Below are 10,299 nucleotides of genomic sequence, written 5' to 3' on the forward strand. Positions count from 1 at the left end.
ACGCCTAGCACGCAAGAAGTGGGACAAAATTGGGTAATAAATGTCCTTCCTATCGCTTACACAATAAAGTCGAGGGCATTGTGTGCGTAGATTAGGTAAGGTTGAAAAGAGGGTAGGATTTTAATCCACCCCACGCCACTATAGGCATACACCTAAGCCAATAATCGGCTTGTTATGAGCTCTTAATACCAGAAAGAAAACTCGAAAAAAATCTAAGCCAGAACTTCCGTGCTACTTACAAAATCCCGGTTTTTCATACCACGCCCCTAAGTTGGTTCATGTCTGGTATTATGTCCCCACCTAAGTACCGCCGTCTGTTAGCCTCGAAAACCGGAAAATAAAATGCTGCAATGTTTCATCACCTTCCCCACATGCTATCACTTGCTGCGCCGATTGTGCGCGTAAGATTGAGTTTAAATGACCCTTTTGAAGGATTGAAAAGATAAAAAAAAATATAAAATCGGCACTTTCCATTACCGATACCTTACCCTCCCAAGCAAATTAGGCCAGAATAGCTGTAATCCGACGAAATAAAAATGAGGCAGCAGGAGCCGATGCGTTGCCACAACTTTTTTGTACGATTTGGCAATAAAAAAAACGCTTACCCACGATAGAAACATTAGCATACTAAGCCTAATGCACAAGAAAGCAGACTAAACAATTTGTTTCAAGTTTTAACCACAGGGGAATACCTCGCCTTCCCAACTCATACAACATATTATCCAGCATATTGTGTGTGAAAAATTGAGTTCTAATACTGGGCCTTAGCTTCAGACTTGGTAAATCGACCTTTGACCAGACATTTGCACTATGGCTCATACTGGAAACGATCCAAAAGAATCGCATCAACACCTTCCATCTATTTGTCGAGTTCCTCTGATATGTGAGTTTGGTATAACTGCAAAACACGTTAAACTTTGCAGGATGACCTTCAAACCTCATTTAAAATAAGGAAAATTCCTTGTCGAAATAGGTTTCAGACCAGGAGACAACATGTCATGCGATCATTTTAATATCCTTTTGAGAAAGTTTATAAACTATTCAACACACAACACATGCTGATTGTCTATGCCGATGATATCGACACACTAAGTCCATCAAAGCGATTGATGCTTAACAACATTGGATATTAAAAACTAAAACTTTGAAATACAAAAAATGCAAATTTGCCCATAAACTGTCCATTAAGGAACGGGGACAAACTTCTCACATATCAATGAATGCTGTTCGATTCAAATTTAAGCTCTATATTAGAGACCTTTTCATAGTCGAGTCCGAACGGCGTGCCGCACTGCGACACTTGTTTGGGGAAAATTTTATGAAATAGTCAGATAGACCTTTGTTCCACCAAAGATAGACAAAGCAAACGAAATCAGTTTCGAGATCAATAAAAAATCCTTCATTCTGGTGGTATTTATATCCATGGTAAAATTATCTCGGAGGGAGAGAGCTCCCTATACAAAATCCAATAGGCAAACTTAAAATTAGAAAATATTTGAAGTAAGCCTGCGGTACGCTCATTATATACCCACACATTGTTTTTTAGGACTTAATCATAAACGAAATCTTTATCATCTGTTATTGCGGCTTCAGATTAAAATTATGGCTATGAAAAGTGGAAATAAATAACTTTTCCCTATCCTCGCAAAAAACAATACCAAATTACTTAGACCAATTGTGCTTACCAAAAACTCCTACTACCTCTTCCTCGTTGCCCCTTTTGTTTTGTTTTTTGGTTTATGGCTTCTTGCATCTTACTTCACGGCTCTGCCTTGCTCTATGTTTGTACTAAAATATGTGTAAATAAACTATGAATACGTCGATCCTTTTCCGTATACACCAATGAATTCAGGCCATCGGTGTTGAAACGCAATGCCCCAGATCGCAGTAGTGCCACACGATTCTCATTCTTCTTTTCCGGTTTGTGCCGCAACATGGTGTACTCATTGAGATGTGGGGCAAAGCGGCATATATCAATATTACGCGATTTCAGACGCTCGAAGAGATCATCATCCTCACCGCCCCAGCCTTCGTACATATTGGACATGCCATTAATGGTGCGATATTGTTGAGTGCGTATGGCCACCACACCACCGAACAGACCGCGATAGGGCAAATGAAAACGCCACATATCCAATGCAGCGCACATGTGTCTTGGAAGCTGGGTGCACGCGTATAGACTGCCCAAATTTAAAGGCATCAAATCCACATCATGCAATATCAAACAAGGAAATTCAAATTCGGCCGCTATCATGGATCCTATGTTGAATAGCTTGGCCCTATTGAAGGGCTTCTGATCGTATTGCTCTATGAGGAAGATGCGATAGTGTATGTCCTGATGCCTTAAATAGTTATGCATATAGGATAGAAATTTATGTAATTGCTGCTCTCGCTGCCTGTAAGGCACTATAATGGCTGTGCTGTACCGGGCACGACAGTCTTCCGGATAATATTCACCGCCGGGCAGAATCTCTTCCGGCTTGAGCACCTCATCGCTGAACTGAGGTATGTACATGTAGCGATTCTCTTCGATGATACTCTCGTAATGGCACTCCTCCATGTGTTGCTGTGAGATATTCGTGGTCACTTGGTTCACCAACGCCTCGGGAATATCCTCCGGACGTATGTAGTCATAGTGTGAGGCAAAACGATGCGGTAATATGGAATAAATTAGCAATATGCAGCAGGTAATTTTGGCTATTAATTCAGCAAGGTGATATTTTCTTTGGAAAATCTTTACAGTTTTCATCATTGTCTCTTTCGTGACGAGGAAGTTGCGCGAGGTCAGAGTTTAAGTTTTTCGTTTATGTTTAGACTTTAGCTTGCGTTTAATTTGACATTTTCTTTAGTTTTTGCAAATATTAGGCGATTTTGTTCGCTTTTATTTTGACTTCATTAATTGTGATGACTATTGCGGCCTCTTTGATAACAATGTAGTGAAGAGGCCATAACCCACACGGACGAGGTAAGAATTAAAACAAAAACAAAACATGAGCATGGCTGGAAGTTCAATTTCCTTAGCATTTAGTTTAGGGGGCGACGATGTGGGGTGAAACGTCATAATGCAGCACATAGCGCACATTAATCACAGCTGTTTATGACAGATGGCAATAAAACGCATGCCTAAATCAGAGCGTATAGGTTTATGTCAAAAATTTTAAGTCTAATAACGGTTGGAATTGAATGTGCTGCTACTCTAGAGTACTAAAGCAAATATATACTTGGTTAGATTGAAAAGAGGGTGCAGATATTAATCCGCCCCATGCCACTATGGACATACACCTAAGCCAATAATCGGCTTGTTGTGCGCTCTTATTAAGTAACCTCTAAAAAGAAAGTTTTAAGCTAGAAATTCCGTGCTACTTACAAAATCCTTCAATACCACTCCCCTAAGTTGGTTCATGTCTAGTATTGTGTCTCCACCTAAGTGCCGGTATCCGTTAGACGCGAAAGCCGGGCAATGACAAATGAATTGCTCGAACGTCTCATCATCTTTTCCGCATGCCCTACACATACTATCACTTGCCACACCGATTTTACATAAGTGAGCTCTTAGTCCTATGTGTCCCGTTATGTTACCAATAGCTATACTGACCTTCTTCTAACTTCCTTTCAGTCATAGCCTCGTCTTCTCACGATCTGGATCTCAATATAGGATTTTCGCCGTCCTACCGACTGTTTCGCTGTTTCACAATGTTGCATGCGCATTCGTCGCCTACTCCCTTAACACGGACTGCGTCGACCCGAAAGGCTTCAAGTTAACAAAGTTTATTGGCGGCAGTCCTCTAACCTTCACCGCCAAATCGTCTGCCCTTTCATTTCCTCTTAGTCCGTTATGGCCCGGCACCCAAACCCCTTCTTACACTGCAAGACTATTCGTGACCTTACCATCCGGATTGTTATTGACCTTATGACAATTTTACTGTCGGTAAAGATGTTCACACTCGACGTCCTCGCGTTAGCACATTCCGCATTCCGTGATCGCCCGGATCTCCGCCTGCAGGACCGTATTATGGTCAGGCAGTCTAAAACAGATCTCAGTCCCTGGGTTCTCAATGTAAACCCCCAGACCCACTCTGTCCTGTAGCTTTGATCCATCTGTGTAACATGATCTTCCAGACGGCAATATTAGGGTTCCTTCAACTCAAGACTGTGCAGATGGCAACAGTGCCGCGCACCCGACTTCAAGGTTCATCTCAGGTATCCGATCGGAAACCTCTTCCCTTTCCTCTAGGTTTCCTATTGTCGCCTCCATTATACCGCGATGGTATGAGCTGCTCCCATCCTCAATCCATTCTCCCATCGCCTTAAGTCTCATAGCCGCAGTGGTTGCCTCACACTTAATCTGTATGTCAATGGTTCGGATATCTAGAATAGTCTCCAGTGCCCTAATGGGCGTGGTTCTCATCGCTCCGCCTATGCCAAGACAACATGTTCTCTGAAACTGTTGTATGGGCCTTATGTTGAACTTTTTCTCCATAGCAGTCCACCAAACTACTGAGGCGTAAGTAAGTATTGATCTTATCACGCTCTTGTAGATCAATTGGACTCTCCCCGGATTCAGGCCCCATTTCGAGTCTACGGCCCGTCTACATAGCGCCCAACATCTGTGAGCCTTCTCAGTACGCTCCTGAATGTGACACTTCCAATCCAGTTTCCTGTCCAAGATCATAACTAAGTATTTGACCTTGTCAGATATCGAAATCGTCTTATTGAGAAAACGTGTGCGTTAAATTGGCCCACCTTCGTCTTCCTCGTGAACAGGCACATTTCAGCCTTCTCTGGGTTAACATTGAGACCTCTGGATCTATGTTAGTCATATGCCAAATGCAAGACCCTTTCGGCCCTTCTGCACAGCTCGTTCGGATCCCTACCCTTTAGAAGTATTATAACATCGTCTGCGGGTTCCAATCCCTCCTCAGTCAGCATCCGTAATAGGTCATTTATGGCGGTCACCCATAGGAGTGGCGATAAAATGCCCCCCTGTGGCGTGCCCTGTGCCATTTTCTCCCCTATATTTATGCTATGGGACACACAATTTATCCACCTGTTCCTTAGCATATGGTTTATCCAGTCTCTAAGGACCGGGTCCACCCGGTACTAGTCTAAGGATTGGATTAGTGTGTCGGTCCGCACATTGTTAAAAGCCCCCTCGATGTCAATGCATACCGCCAGTGTGTATGTTTTGGCATCGAAGGATTCTTTTATTTTATGCACAACCTCGTGCAGGGCAGTCTCCACCGACATTATTACCTCGACATAGGCATGCTGATTGTATTTGAGCATTTCGCTGGATGTCATACTCTTTATCATGGTGTTCACAATACGTCCCATGGTTTTGAGTAGAAAGGATGTAAGGCTTATGGGTCAGTTGGCCTTTGGTATCGCATAACTTGTCTTTCCTGACTTGGCTATAAACACCACCCTTGCCTTCTGTCAGGCTTTCGGAGTATATGCACGTCCTAGGCACGCTGTGAAAATTTTAGCCAGACGAGGCGCCAGATAGTCTGCCCTTTTTCTGTAGTAACGCCAGAAATATTCCATCAGGTCCGGGTGACTTAAATGGTTCAAGGATTTCTTCACCATAATTTCCGTTATTATAAACCTTTGATCAACGTCATTATTCCAAGATTTCGGTGTCTCTCTGTGAGTCCCTTCATATTCTGTAGAAAATGGGTTTTCATCAAAAGCCTCAACATGTCCTGCGTGGTCTCTGCTCTTACTCCCATGTCGTCTACTAAAGTTTCAGTTTGGACATGGGTTTTTGAGAGAATCTTTTTTATCTTGGCGGCGTCATTAACTCTATCGACCTCTTCGCAGAAACGCTTCCAGGAGGCACCTTTTTCCGCTCTGGTAATCTTATTGTATTCCTTGAGCCGTGTGTAATACACATCCCAATAAACTCGCGCCTTTTTACGTGCTCTGTTAATAAGTCTGTGGAACTCTTTGCCAATATTGAGAATCTCCCCGGTCATTCAGGGGTTTTCTTGGGCTCATTTCCTTTCCCGAAGAGGACAACTATCTTTTAAGGATCCCACCAGTGCAGTCATAATCCTGTTGACATTTTCGTCAATCTCTTCTATGCTTGGACAATCTAAATTATTTTGCCCAAGTCTTCTTCTGAGTAGCCTTCCGAATTTTGTCCAGTTGGTTTTCAACTTATTCCTAAAGCTTAACGGATTCGATGCTGGCCCTGCTATTCTAAACCTAATGTAGCGACGGTCAGAGAAAGAGTGTTCCATGGAGACCCTTTAATCCTGAACCTCATAGATTAGATTTTGCGATTAGATTTTCGTCACATCTAATACCTCCTCCCTAATCCTTTTAACAAAGATTGCGGTGTTACCAATATTAAGTGTTATTCGGTCGTTAGTATTCAAAAACTGTGCCAGGGCTTGGCCCCGCTTATTAGTGTTGGTACTACCCCACGAAATGTGGTGGGAGTTCGCATCGCACCCTATTAGTACCTCGTTTCCTGTCTGTTTTGCTTTCCCCATCAGCCGTTGCAGCTCCGATGTGGGTGGCGGTGTCGGAGAGTCGAAAGGCAGATAATGTGATGCCAGATATGCTCCACCGTCTCCCTGTCTCACCACTGTTGCATCCGACGTTGACAACTCTGGGGAAAATATATAATTCAAATTTTTATGACAAATAACGCAGCTACTCGGCCGCGTACCAGTGTTAGCATAGAATAATTGCTAGTTGATATGGTTCAGTGCAGAAACTTTGTTCCGGGTCGTCCATGGCCCCTGAATTAAGGCAATATGAATCTTGCCCTTGCTGATTTTCTCCATTAGAGCGTGTGTAGCTGTATCGTTCCGGTGGAGGTTTATCTGGATTACCTCAATCATTGGTTTACCTCAATCATTGGTAGGTGATGATCGCACCGTCTGCTCCCTGTTCTTTAGACAGCATTGACTAAAGAATACCTATTACTTATGGGAAATTTTGGAACTTCTCACATTCATAGGAAATGCCCATATATAAAACAAATAAAACCATGCTATGTTCGGCCGGGCCCAATCTTATATACCCTCCACCATGGATCGCATTTGTCGAGTTCTTTTCCCGGCATCTCTTCTAAGGCAAAAAAAAAGGATAAAAGAAAAGATTTGCTCTGCTATTAGAGCGATATGAAGATATGGTCCAATTCGGACCACAATTGAATTATATGTTGGAGACCTGAGTAAAATGTCAGCCAATTCGAAAAAGAATTGCGCCCTTTGGGGGCTCAAGAAGTTAAATAGAGAGATCGATTTATATGGGAGCTGTATCAGGCTATAGACCGATTCAGACCATAATAAACATGTATGTTGATGGTCATGAGAGGTTCCGTTGTACAAAATTTGAGACAAATCGGATCAAATTGCGACCTCTAGAGGCTCAAGAAGTCAAGATCCCAGATTGGTTTATATGGCAGCTATATCAGGTTATATACCGATTTAAACCTTATTTGGCACAGTTGTTGAAAGTCATAATAAAATACGTCATGCAAAATTTCAGCCAAATCGATTAGAAATTACGCCCTCTAGAAGCTCAAGAAGTCAAGTCCCCAGATCGGTTTATATGGCAAGATCGGTTTATATGGCAGCTATACCAGGTTATGGACCGGTTTAAACCGTAATTGGCACAGTTGTTGAAAATCATAACAAAACACATCGTGCAAAATTTCGAATTTCGCCAAATCGGATAAGAATTGCGTCATCTAGTGGCTCAAGAAGTCGAAATTCAAGATCGGTTTATATGGCAGGTATATCAGGTTATTGACCGATTTGAACCATACTTAGCATAATAGTTGGATATCATAACAAAACACGCCGTGCAAAATTTCATTCCAATCGAATAAGAATTGCGCTTTCTATAGGCTCAAGAATTCAAGACCCAAGATCGGTTTATATGGCAGCTATATCAAAACATGGACCGATAAGGCCCATTTACAGCCGCAACCGACCTACACTAATAAGAAGTATTGCGGATTTTTTAAAAGAAAGTAAATGCATTTTTAATGAACTTTAATCAAATATACTTTTTTTACACTCTTTTTCTAAAGCTAGCTAAAAGTAACAGCTGATAACTGACAGAAGAAAGAATGCAATTACAGAGTCACAAGCCGTTGAAAAAATTTGTCAACGCCGACTATATGAAAAATGCGCAATTACTTTTTGGGCAACCCAATATTTGTGCAAAATTTTAAGCGGCTAGCTTTACTCCTTCGAAAGTTAACACGTTTCAACAGACAGACGGACGGACAGGAATAGATAGATCGACATAAAATGTCACGACGATCAAGAATATATATACTTTATGGGGTCTCAGACGAATATTTCGAGTAGTTACAAACAGAATGACGAAATTAGTATACCCCCATGCTATGGTGGAGGGTATAAAAACCCATAAACCCAAAATGTGATTTCATTGAAGAAATTACTCTCGGGATGATAATTTGCTTTAGTCTCTGGTCGAGGAGAGCACAATTTCAAACAATAAAGGGGAATGAACCGACATAGTAACTTTTTGCTGGCTAGTAAATATTGCCCATTCATTAAAAAAAGAAAGCACATTCATATGCCAAGTGCCGAGTGTTTATGAAGCGAATTTGCAGCAGCAATGAAAAAAAAATAACAAAGTCAAACAATTAATGAAAAATTAAAAAATTAGTCTTTATCAACAAATTCCTAGGTTTGATGACAAGCATTTGGGGTGTGCTAGAGAGAGGAAGGCAATCCAAACTATATCTGCACAATTCCAAATTCGCAACAATATCGGTTGGAAAAGAAAAAAACAAGCCTTAAGTGAACTCAAACAAAAGATAGGACTAACGACAGACTTTTTAATTCTGCTGCCATAAAAAGATAAGATAAACACAAATTATAAGATCTCGCATAGCACGTAGAGCGCAAGGTACTAAATAAACGGTTACAAATTAAATACCTACATGAAGAATAAAAAAAAAAAACAAAGTCGCTATATAGGGGTCGCCATAGACAAAAGCAAGGGGGTGCATACTTCCTACAGCGGCTACTAGAGGAGACTCAAATGATATTTGCATTTTAGTAACGTAATGGAAGTCGACATGGAAGTATTCATTATTGTTAAATAGAAACAAGAAAAAAGTGATAATTATAAAAAAAAAAAAGTAAAAACATCAACAAATATGGTGGCTAAGGGTAAATTTTTCAAATCGATGTCATGCTATAGTTTGATTGGCCTTTTGCTGTTGACAACTCTCAACAATGCAGAGCAGCAAGCAACAACGGAAAATGACCACGATGATGATGATGATAGTTGTAAGCTAAACATTTATTGCACAAATTTACGACTTGGCTTTAGTAAAATATGAAAAAAAAACCTCTCCTCGCCCTTCAGTGATACCCTGCCAGCTACCCAATCCCCAGTTTGATTGCCCCTCGAATTCCCTTTGCACTCGCATCAATGCAACCAATCCTCAAGATTTGAAGTGCATTTGCTTGGAGGGCTATCAATTAAATCCCAAATGGAAGGGTTCAGATGACATTGCCGCTGCCGATGATTCCAATGAGGGTGAGGAAAACTACTGCACACCAAACAATCCCGCCTCTGCCAATGGCACAGAACAAGGCAAAATTATCGTTTACGTACGCTCCGCCTCTGATCCCCAGCACCTGGTGTTTACCATTGTTATAATTCTATTGGGTGTTACAATAGTTACTGCCGTATTTTATGGCCTAAAGGTACTGCGACCCATAAAACGAACAAAGGCCGCTTATAAGACGTTACAAAATCGTCGACAAAATATCACACCTTTACAAGAAATGGATGAATTGGAATTGAATCGTCGTTATGAAATGCAAACATTTTAAAAATTCTAAATCAAATTGAGTATTAACAACAACAACAAAATAAAAGACTGAGATTATAGTGATGTCAAGAGTTTGTATGAGGAGGAAAAGTTGTCATTAGCATATGGAGTGTAGGTAACAAGTAAAATGGGCAACGTGCGGCGGGGCCGAATCTCTGGAACCCACTACCTTGGCTCCTGTTAAAAATAAACTAAGTGTATTCTTAACGTACCAAATTTCTGCCAAATATTGGATTGCCCAAAAAGTAATTGCGGATTTTTTAAAAGAAAGTAAATGCATTTTTAATAAAACTTAGAATGAACTTTATTCAAATATACTTTTTTTACACTTTTTTTCTAAAGCAAGCTAAAAGTAACAGCTGATAACTGACAGAAGAAAGAATGCAATTACAGAGTCACAAGCCGTTGAAAAAATTTGTCAACGCCGACTATATGAAAAATCCGCAATTACTTTTTGGGCA

The 10,299-nt window shown here is 41.0% G+C and overlaps 2 protein-coding genes across 2 annotated transcripts; one reads left to right on the forward strand and one right to left on the reverse strand.

Moving 5' to 3' along the window:
- Positions 1-777: 777 nt before the first annotated feature.
- On the reverse strand, positions 778-2,964 carry LOC106087511 (beta-1,4-galactosyltransferase 1). Its single transcript, XM_013252569.2, has one exon. The coding sequence runs from the start codon at positions 2,750-2,752 to the stop codon at positions 1,778-1,780; it is 975 nt and encodes a 324-aa protein (XP_013108023.1). The 5' UTR covers positions 2,753-2,964; the 3' UTR covers positions 778-1,777.
- Positions 2,965-8,966: 6,002 nt separating this feature from the next.
- On the forward strand, positions 8,967-9,901 carry LOC106087513 (uncharacterized). Its single transcript, XM_013252570.2, has 2 exons — positions 8,967-9,287; positions 9,367-9,901. Exons 1-2 carry the CDS (start codon positions 9,155-9,157, stop codon positions 9,837-9,839), a joined length of 606 nt encoding a protein of 201 aa, XP_013108024.2. The 5' UTR covers positions 8,967-9,154; the 3' UTR covers positions 9,840-9,901.
- Positions 9,902-10,299: the final 398 nt, after the last annotated feature.

This window comes from Stomoxys calcitrans, chromosome 2 (assembly GCF_963082655.1).
Source record: "Stomoxys calcitrans chromosome 2, idStoCalc2.1, whole genome shotgun sequence".
In the NCBI taxonomy this organism is placed as follows: domain Eukaryota; kingdom Metazoa; phylum Arthropoda; class Insecta; order Diptera; family Muscidae; genus Stomoxys; species Stomoxys calcitrans.

What these genes read in the sequence shown, in the direction of transcription:
- LOC106087511 (XM_013252569.2), bottom strand. Translation starts at nt 2,752, where the DNA reads ATGATGAAAACTGTAAAGATTTTCCAAAGAAAATATCACCTTGCTGAA.
- LOC106087513 (XM_013252570.2), top strand. Translation starts at nt 9,155, where the DNA reads ATGGTGGCTAAGGGTAAATTTTTCAAATCGATGTCATGCTATAGTTTG. An exon ending in CGATGATGATGATGATAGTT is followed by an intron (nt 9,288 to 9,366) that starts GTAAGCTAAACA and finishes CTCGCCCTTCAG; the next exon opens with TGATACCCTGCCAGCTACCC.